The 20,147-nt window shown below is 50.3% G+C and overlaps 1 protein-coding gene across 1 annotated transcript; it reads right to left on the bottom strand.

Annotated features, from left to right (window-relative positions):
• Positions 1–300: 300 nt before the first annotated feature.
• Positions 301–19,858, bottom strand: LOC120397112 (stonustoxin subunit alpha-like). The gene is made up of 3 exons (XM_039522625.1): positions 19,779–19,858; positions 9,401–9,532; positions 301–2,575 (listed from the first exon to the last, which is right to left on the bottom strand). Exons 2-3 carry the CDS (start codon positions 9,495–9,497, stop codon positions 828–830), a joined length of 1,845 nt encoding a protein of 614 aa, XP_039378559.1. The 5' UTR covers positions 9,498–9,532; positions 19,779–19,858; the 3' UTR covers positions 301–827.
• Positions 19,859–20,147: the final 289 nt, after the last annotated feature.

Raw genomic sequence — 20,147 nt, 5'->3', positions numbered from 1 at the left:
ATGTGAACATTAGATAGTGAAGCAATTTCCTCTTAAGGAGTTAAACTATTTTTTTTTTATTTTTATAAAATGTTTTTCCCTCCGATGCAAGGGGCCAGATTCCTCAGTTAGTTACACTGGTGTAAGCTGAATAGCGCAATAAAGCTGGTGTAAGTTAGAGGAGAATCAGGCTGATTGAATCTTAAAAGAAAATGTTATAAAAAAGACAAGAGACACCAGCCCTGAATCATGGCTAAGCTACATGCTTTGGTTAAACTGGCGATTTCATTTTCATGGGTAAACTGCCGTCAGTTTTCATTTAAACCAGCCTTTACAAATATCCAGTTTTCCTTTCACAAAAGTTCTGAAGGCAGACTTTTTTTCTTTACGCTTCTCATACATATCCTTCTCTCCTGGCAGCAGGGGCTCCTTATTGGCAATCTTTCTTATTATCTCAGCTACTTCCCTCACTTCCCTCAGAGATTTTATCCTTTCTTGGTACCCAGGCTTTAGTTCCTGTTGTTCCGACATGATCAGCAGGTCAATGTATTCCGGCGTGGACAGCGGGTTGGGTTTCAAAGCAATTGCTTGCAGACGCTGGAGGCTGCGAGATGATTTATCAATAAGCTCCATTAATATCTCTTGCACCACACAGTATTCCTGAGACAGCTTCTCAACCACATTCTATGTCGATAACACCTCAGCAGATGCCTTCTCATACTTCTCTTTCAGTTGTGCATAGGTCCGTTTCTCTTTTACTACTTCATAATCCCAATTGTACTTTTGATTGAAATGAACGTTGCAGTCACATTTACTAGGGCAAACTCTGCAACATCCTGTATTCCCATCTATAGCTGCTGCAGCCCTTCCACAGCCGTCTTCACGGTATCACTCATGTCGCTGCTCTCGCTGAGCCCTGGTTTGCTCACTGCAGCGTATCGGAACTGGTACTCGGTGTTTGCACGGAGCCCTGTTACTGTGAATGTCTCTTGTGTGTTATTTACATCCACAGCCGTCCAGTTCTCCTGCCCTACAATTCTGTACTCTGCCCGATAGCCGGATATCGCAGCCCTGCCATAGGCTGCTGGGTTAAACGTGAGCTGCACACGGTCATGTCTGATTCCATCAATCAGGGGAGGAAGAGGCTTTGATGGAGGCTCAAAGTTGGTGCTGATCAGCTCCCCATTTTCATACAGGTAAATGGAAGTGCCTGGATTGTCCTCGTCTGGAACAGAGGCCACAATGAACCGAGTCTTCCTGTTAGGTTTGTTGACACTGACAAAATGTGAAAGGGACTTTGCAGATTTTTGAGCTTTTTGATATATTTCTTTTTCCTCAAACCACACTTTGGATTTTGGTTTCTCAGCAACAAAACTGGCTAATGCAGGATCATGAGTTTCCTTGATCTGAAGCCATTGTTTTAAATCTGATAAATATGGCTCCTCTTCATGCAGTGAGGTGAAGGTAAAGGAGACGATGAAGTCAGTCTCAGGGTCGATTACTATTTCATCTAGTTCACTCTGGGAGGACACCACCTCTACATTGCTTAGGATCCTAAGGTAGGAATTCACATAATCCATCTCTTTCTCCTTTGTATCCAGAAATTCACTGAGACGCTGGGTATTGAACGGTGACTGGTTTTGACATGATAAAATATCCACCAGGGCCCCTTCCTCTTTTCCACCTCCACGGATTAATGGTAAGAGTCCCGCTAACTGTTTCTGGAAAGTCTCTCTGTGTTGCTTACACAGATCTCTGAATTGCTGGATTTTCTGCTTGATTTCGGGGAAGCTTGTGGCGATCGGATTCTTCACCATGTCATTGCATCGCATGTTTAGTTCTGCCAGTTCCTCCATAGCAGTCTGAACATCAGAAATCAGTGTTAAGCTGATCTCACGCACCAGCCGAGCCGCTCTGGAATCCAGCTTGGTCAGCGGGTACAACCAGACTCTCACTGGTACGGCCTTCTCCCCGCTGTCACCCAGCAGCTTCGGGAGGGTGGAATATGTTTTCATGGCATCTTGGAAATTAGTTGGTTTGTTCTCAAGAGCAAAATCACCATGGAACTTGCAGTTAAATTTTTCAGCATTTAATTTTTCCCTGTCATCCATTTTGACAGCTCCTTCTCCTTCTATGGAAACCGGGGGTATAATTTTAATTGCAAGCTTGAGCTTTCCCTCTATCTCACGTACATTCTCAGAAGAAGAAACTTCCCGATCAAACACGAAGAAAGCCTGAGCCCCGTACAGCACAGCCGTGACCACATGGGTGGCCGTGCCTTGGTCAAATACAGCACGATAAGAGACATTCTCTGGTCCTAAATGGCTCATAGTTAGGTGCTCAAACTTTGTTGTGGCAGAGTACTGGAGAGTAACTCTGGCCTGTTGTTTGGATGTTTTGGTGTCATTTAAGTATTTGGCAGATCCACTTACTTCAACCAGCCCCCCCAGGAAACTGGCCTTCAGCGAGGCTGTGACATTGAGGGCATTGGCCTTGTCTTCAATGGTGTCGGATGCGATGATGTCAAATTCAGTCCTAGGTTGTGGTTTTCTGTTTACATCCTTGAGAAGCTGTTCCGGGCGCCATAGCGCGATCCCTGGAATAGTAGAGACAAACACATGGTAACGTAACTGGTAGATGCACAGGACACAGAGTCTGTCCATGGTTTAATTGTGTCTCATTTCTGAGATTGAAGGACATCAAGTAAACTGACCTGGTAACGTACAAATGTGCCAAGTCAAGGCTGAACTACACCCCGAACAACCTTCCCTGGCCCCCGGCTTCTTACAGGACTTTGGAAGATGTGAACTTTTCTGATTTTTTTTAATAAATCCCTCTCTGGAGTGACTGAGTTCACTCCCCTTCAGGAGTACACTGCTCCAGGCAGCAAGTGCTCTGGTTATGACTGAAATCTCACTTCCGTTAGAAACATCTGGTTTATTTGATTAAAGAAGCTAGGAATTGCCACACTTGACCTGATCAGTGATCCACCTCGCCCAGTGTTCTGTCTCTGAGAGTAGCCAGCACCAGATCCTTCACAGGAAGGCGCCAGAAACCCCACTATATTGTTGGAAAAAACGCCCTCATGAAGTTCTCATTGACCTCTAATATTTGGAGATTTGACTTAAATCTTGAGCATGAGATTTTACATCCCTTCCTAAACTTTATTTTCATTGTTCTAATCCCCATATTCTTGTTACCCATATAAATTTCCAGTCCCTCTAAATGTCTAAGCCTGGCCTCAGGACACATGGCTGGTGAAACCAAGGCACCTGGGACACTAAGGGAGTTAGCCAGCTGAGTTTGCCAGGGAAGGGAGGCAGGGAGGTAGGGTTTGTCTTTAACTTGAAGGCACTGCACAAGGAAGAACCTGCAATGGTGCATTGCCAACACCTCTGCTAGCTCTTAATCTGCCTGCGCCTGTGGGGGCCCTGGCCAGACAGCCATCCTGACTGGAGGCTTCTGCCCAGATCCTCATCTTCACTTGCTGGGAATGCAGCCTGCATGTCCCTGCTGAAAACAGCCAGGCAGAGGAAACCAGCTGGTGTGAGAGGCGTCTGTCTGGGGAGTCCCTCAGGTAGCAGGTAAGAGAGCTGAGGGAGGAGGTGGCTCAGCTATGTAGCATCCAGGAGCGTGAGGACTTCATCACCAGGATGCACATGGAGACATCCGAGATGGAGGATGCCAGCTGACTAGGGATGACTACAGAGGCACCAGAAGAGGAAGGAGACCCGGCAGCTCTGTAGAAAGGAGACTGGCTGCTGGCCACCTTAGACAGTAGGCTGTGCTCCACTCCCCACCCCGCTCCTCCATGGATTGAGGTGAAGAACTGGCACGCTGTACTGGCCACAGGAGGAGAGGAGCAGACCCCAATGGCTGAGGAAGAGGAGCCACCTGCTCCCAAGGCTGGGAGATCACGGCCGCCACACCCACCAGGAGGGGACATAGGGTGCTGGTGGTCTGGGCTCCCTGCTGTAAGGGATGGGACCCTCCATCTGCTGACCTGACCTGACGTCCCAGGAGGTGTGCTACCTGCCTAGAGCCCACATCCCAGGTGTTATGGAAAGGTTGCCAAGGCTCATCCATCCATCTGGCCACTGCTGCACACTGCAGCACATGGGCACTAACGATACTGCCAGTCTGACCCTGCGCAGTGACTCCTGCGCTCTGGGAGTGAGGGTGAAGGAGTCACGGTCCCATGTTGTGTTCTTGTCCATCCTCCTGGCTGAGGTTAAGGGCCCAGGGAGGGACGTGCACACCCTGGGGATGATGCACGGCTGTGCGGGTGGTGTCCAATGGCGGAGTTTGGCTTCCTAAGTCATGGGAGGCGGTTTCAGGAAGGAAATCTGCTGGGAGGAGATGGGGTACACCTGACCAAGAAGGGGGGGAGCATCTTTGAGCACTGACTTGCCAACCTCGTGAGGAGGGCTCTAAATTAAGATCAAAGGGGCAGGTGACAAAAGACCAAAGGTAAGTATCAAAAAAGTGACCTTCACAGAGGGTGAGATGTTGCTGGGGTGAGGGGGAGGGGGAGTGGAAAATGTACAGTCGGGTCATAGGAGCAACAAGCAGGATAACAGAGGTGGAATCTGCTCAATATATTACTTGTCTATAGACAAATGCCAGGTGTATGGGGAACAGACAGGAAGAACTGGAAGTCTTAGTACATAAGCTAATTTAGTGTTTAATTGGCATCAATGCAATTTGGTTCGATAAATCTTGTGACTAGAACTTTGATGCGTGGCATGTTCGGGACGGAAAGGCAGCAAAAAATAGAGGAGGGTTTGCACTATCCATGAAGAGAATATACACGTATGCTGTGGTTCAGGAGGTGAGAGGCCTACCCAGTTGAAGTTCTGTGGGTAAAGATAAAAGTGGGCAGGGGAAAACAGGGGTGATGTTATCGTAGGGGTCTTCTACAGACCATCAAACCAGGAGGAAGAGACGCATGAGGCATTTCTAGAGCAAAGAACAGAAATATCCATATCACAAGAGCTGGTAGTAATAGGGGACTTCAACTACCCAGACATCTGTTGCAAAAGTAATACCACAAAACACAAAGTGTCCAGTAAGTTTTTGGGATGTGTAGGGACAACTTCTTGTTTCAGAAGGTGGAGGAAGTAACTGGGGGCAGCCATTTTAGACTTGATTCTGAGGAAAGGGGAGGAATTGGTTGCAAATCTGAAGGTAAAAGGCAATTTGGGTGAAAGTGTTCATAAAATGATAGATTTTATTATTTTAAGGAGAGGAAAGAGTGAGAGGAGGAGAATAAGACAATGGACTTCAAAAGAGAAAACAGACTTCATCAGACTCAGAGAACTGGTAAGTAAGGTCCCTGGGAAGAAAATCTAAGGAAACAGAGGCAATCAGGAGAGCTGGCAGGTTCTCAAAGAGACAATATTAAAGGCACAATTGTAAACTATCCTGATGTGAAGGAGATAGGAAAAATAGCAGAACAATATGGCTTCATCAGGAGCTCTTCAGTGACCTGAAAATCAGAAAGAAACCCTACAAAAAGTGGGGACGTGGCTGAATTGCTAAGGAGGGTACAAAAGAACAGCACAAGCAGACAGGGACTAAATCAGAAAGGCTAAGGCACAAAATGAGTTACACCTAGCGAGGGACATAAAAGGCCGTAAGAAGAGGGTTTTTAAAAATATATTAGGAGCAAGAGAAAGACGATGAAAAGTGTAGGTCCACTATTTGGTGGGGAAGGAAAGTTAATGACATCAAGAACACAGAGGTGTTTAATGCCTATTTTGCTTCAATCTTCTCTAAAAAGGTAAATTGTGACCAGGTGCTTAATACAATTAGTATTAATAATAAGGGGGAAGGAACACAAGACAAAATAGCAAATAAACAGCTTAAAGAATATTTAGAGAATTAGATGTATTCAAGTCAGCAGGGCTTGACTAAATTCACTTTAAAGAACTAGCTGAAGCAGATCTTGGATCTGTCAGTGATGATCTTTGAGAACTCACGGATATGGGTGCGGTCCCAGAGGACAGGAGAAGAGCAAATATGGTACCTATCTTTAAAAGCGGGAATACAGAGGATCCGGGGAATTATAGAATAATCAGCCTACCTTCAACACCTGGAAAGATACTGGAACAAGCTATTAAACAATCAGTTTGTAAGCACCTAGAAGATAACAGGGTAATAAGTAATAGCCAACATGGATTTGTCAGGAACCAATCATGCCATACCAACCTAATTGCCTTCTTTGACAGGGTTACTGGCCTAGTGTTTAGGTGGAGAAGCAGGAGACATGATAGATCTTGATTTTAGTAAGGCTTTTGACACAGTCCCATAGGAAACTAGGGAAATGTGGTATAGATGAAATTGCTCTAAGGTAGGTGCATAACTCGATGAAAGGCTGCACTCAGAGTAGTTATCAATGGTTTGCTGTCAAACTGGGAGGATGGATGTAGTGGGGTCCTGCTGGGATGTGACCTGAGTCTGGTGCTAATCAGTATTTCATCCATGACCTGGATGATGGGGTGGAGAGCACACTCATACAATTACCAGATGACACCAAGCTAGGAGGGGCTGCGAGCTCTTTGGAGGACAAGATTAAAACTCAAAATGGCCTTGTTGATTTCAGATCAATTCTCCAGTTTATAAAGATGAAATTCAACAAAGACAAATGCAAAGTACTACACTTAGGAAGGAAAAATCAAATGCACAAATACAAGACAGGGAATAACTGGTAGGCAGTAGTTCTGTAAAAAAGAAACTGGGGTTATAGTGGGTCACACAGTGAATAGGAGCCCACAATGGGATGCAGTTGTGCAAAAGGCTAATGTCATTCTGGGGGGTGTTAACAGCAGTGTCATATGTAAGACACAGGATGTAGTCGTCCCACTCGTCTCGGCACTGGTGAGGCTTCTGCTGGAGTATTGTGTCCAGTTTGGGGTGTCACACTGCAGTAAAGATGTGGACAAATTGGAGAGTCCAGAGGAGAGCAACAAAAATGATAAATGGTTTAGAAAACATGACCTCTGAGGACAGGCTAAAGAACCAGGTATGTTTAGTCTCAAGAAAAGGAGACAGAGAGGGGACCTGCTAACAGGTAAGGGCTGCAATAGAGATGACAGTGATCAATTGTTCTCCGTGTGCACTGAAGGGGGGACAAAAAGTAATCGGCTTGATCTGCAGCCAGGGAGATTGAAGTTAGATAATAGGGAAACTTTCTAACCATGGGAGCAGTGAAGCTCTGGAACAGGCTCCAAGGGAGGCTGTGGAATCCCCATCACTGGAGGGTTTGAAGAACAAGTGAGACAAACACCTGTCAGGGATGGTCAAGGGGCACTTATTCCTGCCTCAGCACCGGTAGCTGGACCAGAACCTCTCCACGTCCCCTCCAGCCCGACATTTCTGTGATTCAGTGATATCGAGGGGCAGAGAGTTCGTCATGCTGATCACATTGCTTTAAAATGTACGTCCTTTTGGAGTTTAAATGAGTTGTATTTTAATTTCATAGTGTCCCCTTGTTCTTGTACTATGAGAGAGGAAATAGGTCCTGCGTATTCACCTTCTCCAGCCCATTCATTCTTCTGTATCCCTGGAGCATTTCCCCCTTATTCTTCTCTCCGTATGAAATCTTTTGCTTTGTCAGTCTCTCTTCCTGTGAAATTCTCCCCAGGCCTCTAGTCACTCTCCTCATCGCTGCCCAACCCCCCTCAGTTTTTGTGATATCCTCTTTGAGATGGGACGGCCAGCACTGAACACACGTTCCAGGGGAGGGTGGCCCATTGATTTACATGGAAGCAGGGTTTGAATGAGCTCTGCCCTGACAGCTAGCTGGGGAGGGGGAAAGGCTTCAGGACCAGACTGTATTTACATGAACACACCCACTCGGCCCAGGTACCCAGCAGACAGAGCTGTGCTGCCACAGGGATCAGCTCTGGCTGGTGTTGGGTTACAATCACTTTGTATTGAACGCAGGGGAATGAAATGTTGTTATCCTGATTGTAGGAGTAGAGGGCAGCAGATCTGTGCTTAGCCTGGCCTGTCTGAGGGGGTCACCCTCAACTGAGCTGAACTCGCCAAGCAGGGGTCTCGGATGCCAGATGTGGGGTCAGGTGTCTCTGCTGGGAGGGGTGGGCTCTGCCTGAGAGTCCTAGGCATGGTTTAACCTGCCCCTTGCCACTGTTCAAAGCTAGAGCTAATTAAGGCTCTGTTAGGAGTCTTTTGGTTTGTTAGGTGATCACTAGATCTGAAATCACCTGTTGTGGGACAGCATTTCTGCCCAGCCTGCTTCAGCAATGCAGCTTCCCCCACTAAGAGCTGAAAGTCACTGAGCTCTGGGTGGAAACTCAAGAGACTGACCTACAGAGGTCACAGTAGAGAAGCAGGTGGCAGCAGAAGGGGATGGTGGGCATCGGTGGCAGGGCAGCCAGCGGAGTGGTGAAGGGGCGGCCGGCGGGGCAGCAGGCAGCGGAGCAGCTGACAGAGCAGCCACTCCATAGGAAGCACTAGGATGGCAGAGTGAGCAAGGTGCCTTTTCTTCCCCCCAACCCCAGGGTGGGGAGATGAACTCACCCAGATGCACCTCTGAAGTCTGGGTCCTCACTAACCAAGGACAACCCCTGTGAGTGGGGTGTGGTGGAGGGAGAAGGGACAGGCACGTTGAAGGAACTTTTGGTTGTAGAACTCAAGAACCTGAGGCCAAAGACCCTGCCCAACGCACTCTGTGGTGGGGGGTTTGCTCATGGTTTAAGGTTTATGAATCCTGCTTGCAGCATTTTCCCAAATTAGTGTCCAGCGACTTCCCTCCTTTCATTCAGTGTTGCACTGTTGAAAGGGAACCCCTGGATATTGAAGCCGTCCCTGGTTGCTGACGATGTCCCCTGGCAGAAGGGTTACCTGTATAACGCCATTGGAATAGCTCGGGTGGCATTTTCCATCCCATTCCTCAGGCAGCCTGGCACCATTTACTGTTTGGGCGGCGACTGAATACAGAGCAGGTGTTTTCACTGAGCCGTGCACAGCGATGCCCAGGCCTTTTCCGGGGTGGGGACAGTTAATATAGGACACAGGGATGGGTGTGAATAGCTGAAGTTTGTCTTTCTAATGGGTCCCATCCTGCCCCAAAGATTTGTGTGTAGAGAGGTCCCTTCTCACCTGGACCTTACCCCTCCCGTGTGGAAATGGAGGGATGAGCCAGCTTGGGGGCACTGTCCCCCTTTCGTAGGCCGACTGCGGTGTGGGTGGGGCTGCAGAGATACTGCAGTGGCAGGGAATGGATGGGAAGTTTCTCGTTTCTCCTAGTGCAGCCTGTCCTGTAAGGAGGGTCAGCAGTACCCAAGCAGGTTTCGATGCCCTTTATTTTTTCCCCAACTCAAATGTTCCTCAAATAAACAGGTGCCAAAATAACACACGAAGTTGGGCCCTGTGCTCCTCCCTGCGTGACAGTTACCTGGGATGAGGGAGTCGCTGCGGCAGTCGTACAGCATCCCCAGCTGGAACGGGCGGCCCAGAGCCGGCATCACAATGATGTCAGCTAATCCAGCCATTGTTCCACACCCAGACGCTCTCTCCTCTGTCTGACCTGCAAGAAATAATTCGTGTTATGCTAAAGTTCTCCAGGGGACAGATTCAAATGCTTCTCCTTGGCTGAGGACTTCACATCGCTCTGAGGAGGTGAGTTTGTGAGCATGATTCTGTGTCACTTCCTGACACACACACAGGTGCTGTGATGTTCCCCTGATGTTATCTGGACCGGTGATCTGCTAGGTCACCCCAATACTTGACACTGGGAGCCAGCCTGACCCTGCTCTGCTGTGAGAACCCCACTCCTGGGCTGTTCACACACAGCCTCTGGCATGTGAGCTGCTCCTTGGGTTGTGCAACTGAGTGACACTAGCCAGTCCCAGATGCAACCCTAGGAATCTCCATCTTGCAGTGTCCAGTTATGCCCCCTGGATGCTGCAAGCTTATACGAGTTTTTCAATTTAACAAAGAAATTGCTATGTACCAGGCTTGTTATCCCAAGGGGCGTCTCTGACACGCTTCAAACCAAACACACTGCTCCAGGGAGAATAAACAAACTAATTTATTAACTACACAGATAGATTTTAAGTGATGATAAGTCAAAGCACAAGAAGTCAGATTTGGTCAAATGAAATAAAAGCAAAACGCATTCTAAGCTGATATTAACACTTTCACTGCCCTTACAAACTGAGATGCTTCTCACCACAGGCTGGCTGGTCGCCCTTCAGCCAGGCTCTCCCCTTTGATCAGCACTTCAGTCGCTTGGTGGGGGTGTCTGTAGATGGAGGTGGAAGAGAGGAGGAGCCTGGCAAATGTCTCTCCCTTTTATCATGAAGAAGCAGCAAAGAATCCTGTGGCACCTTATAGACTAACAGACGTTTTGCAGCATGAGCTTTCGTGGGTGAATACCCACTTCGTCGGATGCAACCTTTTATCATGTTCTTACTTCCCCCTCGGCTTTACCCCCCCCTTCAGGGTCAGGTGAGCATCACCTCATCACAGTCCATGACTGACCAAAGGAAGGGGGGCGACTCACTGGAGAGTCCAACAGATCCTTTGTTGCTGCCTAGGCCAGTGTCCTTTGTTCCTGTGAGGCTGGGCTGGGTTTGTCCCATCCATGCCCTGATGAGGTGTGAACCTTTGCTCCTGGAGAGTTTTGCCTGGGCTTGTTTTAAGCCATGAGGACACATTTTCAGCCTCATAACAATATACATGAAATTACAACCTATAACATGACTATAACAACCATGTTCACTGCATCATGAGCCTTCCAAAGGCACCCGGCATGACAAACTTTGCATTGGATACCACACAATCACATTATAGGGATGAACATGGGGGTGCAGGGTGTTCCCCCGAGGTACAGAATGTCACAGGTGCATCGTACTCGGGGCTCAGAAACCGATTCCCAACAGTAACCAGTCCATGCAGGAGCCTGGCAGAAGGGCTAGTTTCGCTCTTCTGTGCATCATTTTGATGCTACTGACATGACTGGGGGAGTTCAGTGATCTCACTGTCTAGTGTAAACACAGAGCTCTGGGCACCAGCGAAGGGAAGTTGTTGGTGAGCTCAGCCAGGGCAGGGTTGCTGGAAGAAGTGGGTTTAAAGGAGAAAGCTGAAGGGGGAGAGAAGGAGATGGTTGGACAGGGTAACACAAACTGGGGTAGGAGACCATGGCCTGACTCTCCACTGCTTTAACTCCTGGTGTCATCACTGACACCCCTAGAAAGTGAGTCTGAAACACTTCTGCTCTGGTCTGGTAGCATTTTAAACCCACAGGTGTCAAAAATGACACAAACACCAGGCTGGGGAGAATCAGGCTCTAAGCAGTTAGGAACCGAAGGAAGCAGTGAGAAGAGGGGACTGGGAGACAGTGTGAGGAGAGACGTAGGCAGGAAGAGAACAAGCAGGGCCTGGAAGGTGAGGACAAGGGACCTGATTCACTGCAGCTCTGCATGCTGTGGAGACACCAGGGCAAAGTGAGCTGAGAGTGGGTGTGAAATGCTGCCAGTCAGAATGGTCGTGTTTCACAGCCACCTTGCACGGGTGTAAGTGACTACACAGGGTGCAGGGCAAGAGTGAAATGGACCTTGATGTTTTAAAATCACTAATGACGACTTGACATATACTTATTACATTTCATTCTGGGTCTGTGCATTTCACACAATGAATCCTGTAGTCCTGCCGACACTACAGGCAATGGTCACCGTATCCAGTAGGTGAGGAGCACAGGTGACACTGTGATGGTGCTGTTATTTGGCCAGTGGGCATAACTGGACACTGCAAGATGGAGGTTCCTAGGGTTGTGTCTGGGACCCGAGAAATTGGCTCCTGTCATTCGGTTGCACAATCCAAGGAGCAGCTTCCATGCCAGAGGCCAGCGCCGTAACAAGGGTGAGGCGAGTGAGGCACTTGCCTCAGACGCACAAAGCCGAGAGGGCACAGAAAGTGGTGGAGGGAAAAAAAAAAGCCGCTGACAGGCACAGAGATGTTTATAACCTGGGTGATCTCCCCCACCCTCAGCCCCACCTGCCACCCCCCTGCGCCTCCCCCGAGTGTCCCCCGGCTCCAACCTGCTCCCCGCCCATTCCCGGACCGGAGCAGAGCAGCTCCATGTTGCCTCCCTGCAGCAACTGAGCCTGCCCTTCCCCCTCACAGCCTTTCATTTTTCAATGGGACTCTCCACCAGCACAGCCCCCCGCCCCCGCCCACAATCGCCGCTCCTGCCCCATGCTGGGCAAGGAGGCAGCCCCATCCCCACCCCCAGTGAGGCTACAGTCAGGGCAACAGCAGGGGAGGAGGCGCACGCAGCACCCGCTGGCACCCACCAGTGGTGGGGATGACTGTGCTGCTGGGGGGGTGGGAAAGGGGGGCTCCTCCCCCAGGGTTCACTGCTGCTGGCAGGGAACGGGCCGGGGGGAGTCCTCCTCTCTGGCCCCTGTCCCGGAGCAGCCTGCCTGCACCCCAAACTCATCCCCTGCCCTGCCCCACCCCAGAGCCCCCACCCCCAGTCAGAGCTTTCACCCCCCCACTGCACCCTCAACCCTCTGCCCGAGCCCTGAGCCCCTCCCACACCCCAAACCTCCCATTCCCAGACCCAGACAGAGCCCTCACCCCTACTCTCACCCTGAGCCCCTCCCACACTCCAAACCCCTCATCTGCAGCCACACCCCACAGCCCTCACCCCTGCATCCCCTCCCTCTGCACCCCTCCCATCCCCAAACTCCCAGAGCCTGCACCCCAATCCTCTGCCTCAGCCTGGGGCCTGCACCCCAGACCTCCTCCCTCACCCAAACTCCCTCCCAGAGCCTTGGGCAGGTGGGGGGCAGAGTTTGGGTGGGGGCAGGTTCTGGGCACCACCAAAATTTCTACAAACCTGCCACCGCTGATCCTGCCCTGCAGACCTGAACTCCCAGCATTCTCAGGACACTTGCTGATCCCTAGTGGCCACTGCTGATATCCAGCACCTCCCTCCTCTCTTAACCTGTGAGTCTCTCTCTGGATCGGAACTGGACTGGAACCAGCTACTTATTGTGGGGGGTCTATATCTGAGGAATCCCTTGCCCAAGCAACCCCACTGAGTCTGCCCCCAGGCCTGATGAGCCACTGTAGTTTTCAAAACTATCTGAGTGTGCACGTGGATTTTAGAGCATTTTGAACTATCCGTTCTTAATTTAAAAGATCTGCTCCCGGGGCAAAAGTTTGAAAAGAAGCTGCCCTGCAGCCATTACCCAAAGCAGACAGAGAACAGCAACAACCGACATGCCCTGAAACGTGCTGAGAGCCAGACTGCAGAGAATAATTGATGGAGAGGGGCTGGCTAAACGGTTGGAGCACATTCCCCTGAACTACTCTAGAATGCTGATGGGACAGGTGCTTTTCTCAGCCAGGTGCCTGGCACAGCACAGCATCCTGCCTGCAGCACTTCTCAAATCACTGTAGCTCATCAGCCAGGCTCGAGCCACCCTGGAGATCGAACTCTGAGAACGCTGGTTCCCCAAGGGAAGTGGGGCCGGGCACTAGCGGAGGTGAAATCTGATGGCAGGCTATCCGCTGGGTGTATTAGTGCAGTCAGGAGCGGCAGGTTTGTATAATTTTTGGTGGTAGCCGCACTGGCAGCAGTGAGTTGCGGGGAGAGGGTTCCTCCCCACCCCAACACTCACCCAAGTCCCCCCCAGGGTGCTGCTCAGGAGATCCAGCCAGGATAAGCCCCTCCCCACCTTGGAGTTGACTCGGAGTTACCTGCAGGGGCGGGGGCAGCTGTCATGCACCTCCTCCCCTCCCCCTCCACAGACACAAGAGCAGCTGCCTCAGCCTGCCCCCAGAGCCGCTCTCTTGTAGCCGGCAGCGGCCGGCGAGGGAGCTCAGTGCAGAGTTTCAGGGGGCAGCCACTCGCTGCCCAGGGCAGGCAGGGACTCTCGGGGGTGGCAGGTGGGGCCGGGGGCGGCTCGGGGGACGCGTGGGGGCAGGGCGGCAGGAGCGGGATGCTAAGGAGAGGCATGTGGGGTGCCAGGCAGGGGTGGGGATGCTCGGGGCCACGGGCCGGGGCGGCAGGCTGGGTTGGGGGAGAGACCTGGCCTCGAACATTGGTGGAGCCAGGCCCACCGGGCCCTGAATTTGCTGGAGCCCAGGCACCACGGGCCCATATAACTCGCCGCCCCTGAGCACAGTGGTTCTCAAACTTTCCAGACTACTGTGCCCGGTTCAGGAGTCTGACGCCAAAGTCCTGCCACCTTAGCTCAAGCATGTAACTTAGCTTTGTGGGGCTCCTGTGGGGCGGGACCCAGGGACAATTGCCCAGCTTGCAACCCCCAATGCCATCCCTGCACATGTGACCTCCCCTCCCCCCAAATGCATCCTGTGACACACACACCAGGTCACGACCCCCAGGTTGAGAAACACTGATCTAGATGAATTGATGTACCCCCTGGGAGATCTCTGCGTACCCCCAGCTGTCCGTGTACCCCTGGTTGAGAACCACTGCATTAGTGCAATACTTGGAAACCCAGTTCTGTGCAAAAAGGAGTTATAAGAACTATCAAATGTTTTGATGTCACAGCTATTTAACATAATGGAGTGTTCATGGGGATTTTAGAGCACTTAGAAAAATCATCCGGCAAAGAGTCAGGGAATCTCAATCTTAATTACAGTGCAGCTACTTCCCACTAAAATCTAGGTTCATATGCTGTCCCCACTCAGGATCTAGACACCCCAAAGGCAGAACAAGGAGTCCGAACCCCAAAGAATAAGCAATGGAATCAAATGATTGTGCACAATGCTATTGTCAGAGGCGGCTCTAGGAATCCGGCCGCCCCAAGCACGGCGGCATGCCGCAGGGGGCGCGCTGCCGGTCGCCGGTCCCGCGACTCCGGTGGAGCTTCCACAGGCATGACTGCAGAAGGTCCGCCAGAGCTGCCTGCCGCCCTGCCGGCAAAATGCCGCCCCAAGCGCGCGCTTGGCGCGCTGGGGTCTGGAGCTGGCCCTGGCTATTGTGTATAGTAAAGTGGTTAGTGATTTGTGTATCGTGTTTGCAGAGAGCTGGTTCCTAAAGCTTCCCCTCCCCCTCCCAGCAGGGCGGTGGCCGGCCAGGCAGGGAGGAGCTGCCTCCCCAGCCAGACAAGACTGACCCAGCCCCTCGCATTGTACAACCCCGGGGGGGGAGAGACAAAGGATGGGTCTCTAGTGTGCGAACGGTGTGGGGGGTGTCCCCAAGTGACTGAGAACTGGGGGCTGGTTTCAGGCCTTTGGGGTGAGGAACCAGAGGGGAAAAGGCCCCAGGTCTGGTGGTGAAGAACGCGGGGTAGGCGGGTTTGGGGATGCTTGGGACTGGAAGGGCTGGTGGGGTCACCCTGCAGGGATAACGAGGCTGCTGGAAGCCAGGGTCAGACCTTTATGCCTGTGGGTGGCTACTGGTGCCAGGGCTCTGAGCCAGAGCCGCACGGTCACAGGGCAGGTGGTGACAGACCCCCTGACTGCTCTGGGGATCCCCAGAACGTGTCACCGCGGTATCAGAGTGCTTCACATCCAGGCTCCTGCTGGGTCTTGTCACTGTTCCCTGTATAACACCAGTACAAATTAAACCTCTTTGCCACCCTGTCAGCTCCAGCCCATGGCCAGACTCATCCCACCCCTGGCACTGCGGCTGGTGCAGGGGGGTGGCTCGTCCCCTCAGAGCTGCCGTAACTTGTGCCCTGCTTCAGTGGTTCCTCTGGGCCATTGCAGAGATGTAAGAAGGCCCCTGTCATGTCTCCCCCAACCCCTGGCGCACCCCAGAACACCCCTGATACCCTCTGTGCTGGGCTCTTGGAGAGGGGCTCAGAGGCTCTCTGGGGTGGGGGTTTTATCCGAGTGACTGTACATTATAGGGCACCTTTGCACCTGGTCCTTTGTCCATCTCCTCACTACTGTATGGAAACCTGCAGCTTCCCTGATTCACCTCCTTCCCCTCCAGTCTGTCACAAACGCTGCTGCTAAAGTCACCTCCCTCTGCTTCCTCTCCAAGCGCATCCTCTCCTCCTCCGTTCCCCTCCCTGACTTCTGGCCTCTTCCCACGTCCAATCCAGGCTCTGTGGGCCGGGCCCCACTGCCCTGCACCTTGTCACTCACCCCACTGCAAAGGGGCTGGAAAGCACTGGCCAGTGGAATGAAAGTGCTTCACACCCCAGTGTGCACTGGTGTCATTCACTTCACAAAGTGCCGGGCGACAGGACATCAGAGCCACTGAGCAGAGTCCAGCCTGTTACATGCGTCATCTCCCTGCAACCTGCTGCCTTGTGTTCATCTCTCGCTCTCTCCCTGTGGCTCTGGCTCTCTGCGTTCTCTCACTGCCCAGTCCTACGTTTCACCTCTCCTCAGACAGCTCCTCTGGGCCTCACCCCTGGACCATGGACAAATCCTGCTGCTCCTTCCTCCACAATGTCTGTAAGATCCAACCTTTCCTCTGCAGCCTGACCGCTAAACCTCTTCTCCTCCCGGACCATCTCTGACTGCAGCCTCCCCCTCTCTGGCCTCCTTCATACACACATCACTGCTCCCCAATACAAAATGCTGCTGCTAAAATAACCTTCCCAGCCTGTCACTCTGACCAGACGACTCCCTCTTTCGATCTCTCCACTGGCTCTTCCCTGCTTCACTGCATTGGTTCAAAGTTCTTGTCCTCACCGTCACAGCCACTCTGCACCCCTTAGTCCCTTATCACGTCACCCGCCAGCCCCTCTGCAGCACCAGCACTGCCAGTCCCAGTGCCCACTCATCTGCTTCTGCCAAACCAGCTCCGTGCCTGCTCCCGGGATTCCCTCCGCTCTGGGAATGCCCTGTCCAGCTAGCTCCCCGCGTCCTCGCCCGCCCCTCACGCTTCCTTCCATGAGTTTCCCCAGAAGTCAATGAACAACACTGATTATTATTTTATTTCTTTAAAAAAATAAGACTAAGCCTTTTGTGGCAGGGACTTTGAGGTCTGTCAACCTGGGCACCCAACCCTACTAGTCACTTTTTAAAATCTTGGCCATAGTGTAAAATCATAGACTCATAGGCCTGGAAGGGACCTCGAGAGGTCGTCTAGACCAGTCCCCTGCACTGAGGCAGGATTAAGTATTAACTAGACCATCCCTGACAGGGGTTTGTCCAATCTACTCTTAAAAATCCCCAATGATGGAGATTCCACAACCTCCCTGGGCAATTTATTCCAGTGCTTAACCACCCTGACAGGAAGTTTTTCCTAATGTCCAACCCAAACCGCCCTTGCTGCAATTTAAGCCCATTGCTTCTTGTCCTGTCCTCAGAGGTTAACGAGAATAATTTTTCTCCCTCCTCCTTGTAACAACCTTTTATGTACTTGAAAACTGTTCTCCTGTCCCCTCTCAGGCTTCTCTTCTCCAGACTAAACAGACCCAATTTTTTCAATCTTCCCTCATAGCTCATGTGTTCTAGACCTTTCATCATTTTTGTTGCTCTTCTCCAGACTCTCTCCAATTTGTCCACATCTTTCCTGAAATGTGGTGCCCAGAACTGGACACAAGACTCCAGTATCAGACGGGTAGCCATGTTAGATCTGTAAAAGCAGCAAAGAGTCACGTGGCACCTTACAAACTAAGAAACATATTGGAGCATGAGCTTTCGTGGGTGAATACCCACTTTGTCAGATGCATGTAGTGGAAATTTCCAGATACTCTAGTTGAAGCCTAATCAGCATGGAGTAGAGCAGAATAATCACTTCTCATGTCTTGCTTACAACACTCCTACTAATTCAGCCCAGAAGGATGTTTGCTTTTTTTGCAACAGTGTTACACTGTTGACTCATATTTAGCTTGTGATCCACTCTGACCCCCAGATCCCTTTCTGCAGGACTCCTTCCTAGGCAGTCACTGCACATTGTGCGTGTGCAACCGATTGTTCCTTCCTAAGGGGAGCACTTTGCATTTGTCCTTATTGAATTTCATCCTGTTTACTTCAGACCATTTCTCCAGTTTGTCCAGATCATTTTCAATTTTAGTCCTTATTCTCCAAAGCACTTGCAACCCCTCCCAGCTTGGTACCATCCGCAAACTTTATAGGTGTACTCTCTATGCCATTATCTAAATCACTGATGAAGATATTGAACAGAACCAGACCCAAAACCGATCCCTGTGGGACCCCACTCATTCTGCCCTTCCAGCCTGACTGTGAACCACTGATAACGACTCTCTGGGAACAATTTTCCAACCAATTCTGCACCCACCTTCTAATAGCTCCATCTAGGTTGTATTTCCCTAGTTTGTTTTTGAGACGGTCATGTGAGACAGTATCAAAAGCCTTACTAAAGTCAAGATAAACCATGTCTACCCCTTCCCCCCCATTCACAAGGCTTGGTACACTGTCAAAGAAAGCTATCAGGTTGGTTTGACATGATTTGTTCTTGACAAATCCATGCTGACTGTTACTTATCACCTTATTATCTTCTAGGTGTTTGCAAATGGATTGCTTAATTATTTGCTCCATTATCTTTCCAGGTACAGAAGTTAAGCTGACTGGTCTGTAATTCCCCGCGTTGTCCTTATTTCCCTTTTTATAGATGGGCACTAGATTTGCCCTTTTCCAGTCTTCTGGACTCTCTCCTGTCTCCCATGACTTTTCAAAGATAATCGCTAGTGGCTCCGATATCTCCTCAGTCACTCCCTGAGTATTCTACGATGCATTTCATCAGGCCCTGGTGATCTGAAGACATCTAACTTGTCTAAGTAATTTTTGACTTGTTCTTTCCCTATTTTAGATGCTAATCCTACCTCATTTTCACTGGCATTCACTATGTTAGACGTGCAATCACCACCAACCTTCTTGGTGAAAACTGAAACAAATAAATCATTAAGCACCTCTGCAATTTCCACATTTTCTGTTATTGTCTTCCCTGCCCTCATTGAGTAACGGGCCTATTCTATCCTTTGTCTTCCTCTTGCTTCTAATGTATTTGTAGAATGTTTCCTTTTAGGTCCCTAGCTAGTTTGATCTCATTTTGTGCCTTGGCTTTTCTAATTTTGTCCCTACATACTTATGTTATTTGTTTATATTCATCCTTTGTCATTTGACCAAGTTCCCACTTCTTGTAGGACTCCTGTTTGAGGTTCAGATCATTGAAGATCTCCTGGGTAAGCCAGGTGGTCTCTTGCCAGACTTCCTGTCCGTCCTACGCAGGGGGATAGTTTGCTCTTGTGCCCTTAACAAGGTCTCTTTGAAAAACTGCCAACTGTCTTCAGTTGTTCCCCCCCCTAGACTTACTTCCCATGGGATCTACCTACCAACTCCCTGAGTTTGCTAAAGTCGCCTCCTTGAAATCCATTGTCTTTATTGTGCTGTTCTCCCTCCTACCATTCCTTAGAATCATGAACTCCACCATCTCATGATCACTTTCATCCAAGCTGCCTTCCACCTTCAAATTCTCAACCAATTCCTCCTTGTTTGTTAAAATCAAATCTAGAACAGCCTCCCCTTAGTAGCTTTCTCCACCTTGTGAAATAAAGAATTGTCTCCCAATACATTCCAGGAACTTCTTGGATAATCTGTGCCCTGCTGTGTTGTTTTCCCAACAGATGTCTGGGTAGTTGAAGTCCCCCATCACCACCAAGTCCTAGGCTTTGGGTGATTGTGTTAGTTGTTTAAAAAAAGCCTCATCCACTTCTTCTTCCTGGTTTGGTGGTCCAGAACTTTGGGGCTGTAAAAATACCAATTGCTACTATTGACAACTGATGAGATTTTTTAATGCATTCACAACTGTTACAAACCCTTCTGTCAAATGTTGTACCCAAGTTTCAAACACACACACAACACTGTACCTTGGGGCTGCTAATTCAGCTCGGAGACCCAACGGGTATCTTCCTTCAGAGCCTGCTGGTCCCTGCAGCCTGGACGCCGTCCACCGGAGCTGTGGGGCTTTCACAGAAAAGTTGAACTTTTAAATGGTTTCATCTATTTATAATCCAGTTTCAGATTCGATCTGACACAGTTAAACTGTTTTCCATTGCACTTTCTATATGGGGTCAAGCCCAGGGCCTTTACGAGTTGCTTGGTCAGTGAACTCCATTGACAGGAAAACAGCTGGTTTACCAGAGTTGGTTTCTCGGATCAGCAGTTCTCAGAAAATGAGAACTCAGGAGACAACCTGGCAAGCGCAGCCTGTTCATGGTTACTCCCTGCCTGGGTGT

Source organism: Mauremys reevesii, linkage group 2 (assembly GCF_016161935.1).
Source record: "Mauremys reevesii isolate NIE-2019 linkage group 2, ASM1616193v1, whole genome shotgun sequence".
Taxonomy (NCBI): Eukaryota; Metazoa; Chordata; order Testudines; family Geoemydidae; genus Mauremys; species Mauremys reevesii.
The sequence above is the reverse complement of the archived record's forward strand: the minus strand, read 5'-3'. Positions and strand labels throughout refer to the sequence as shown.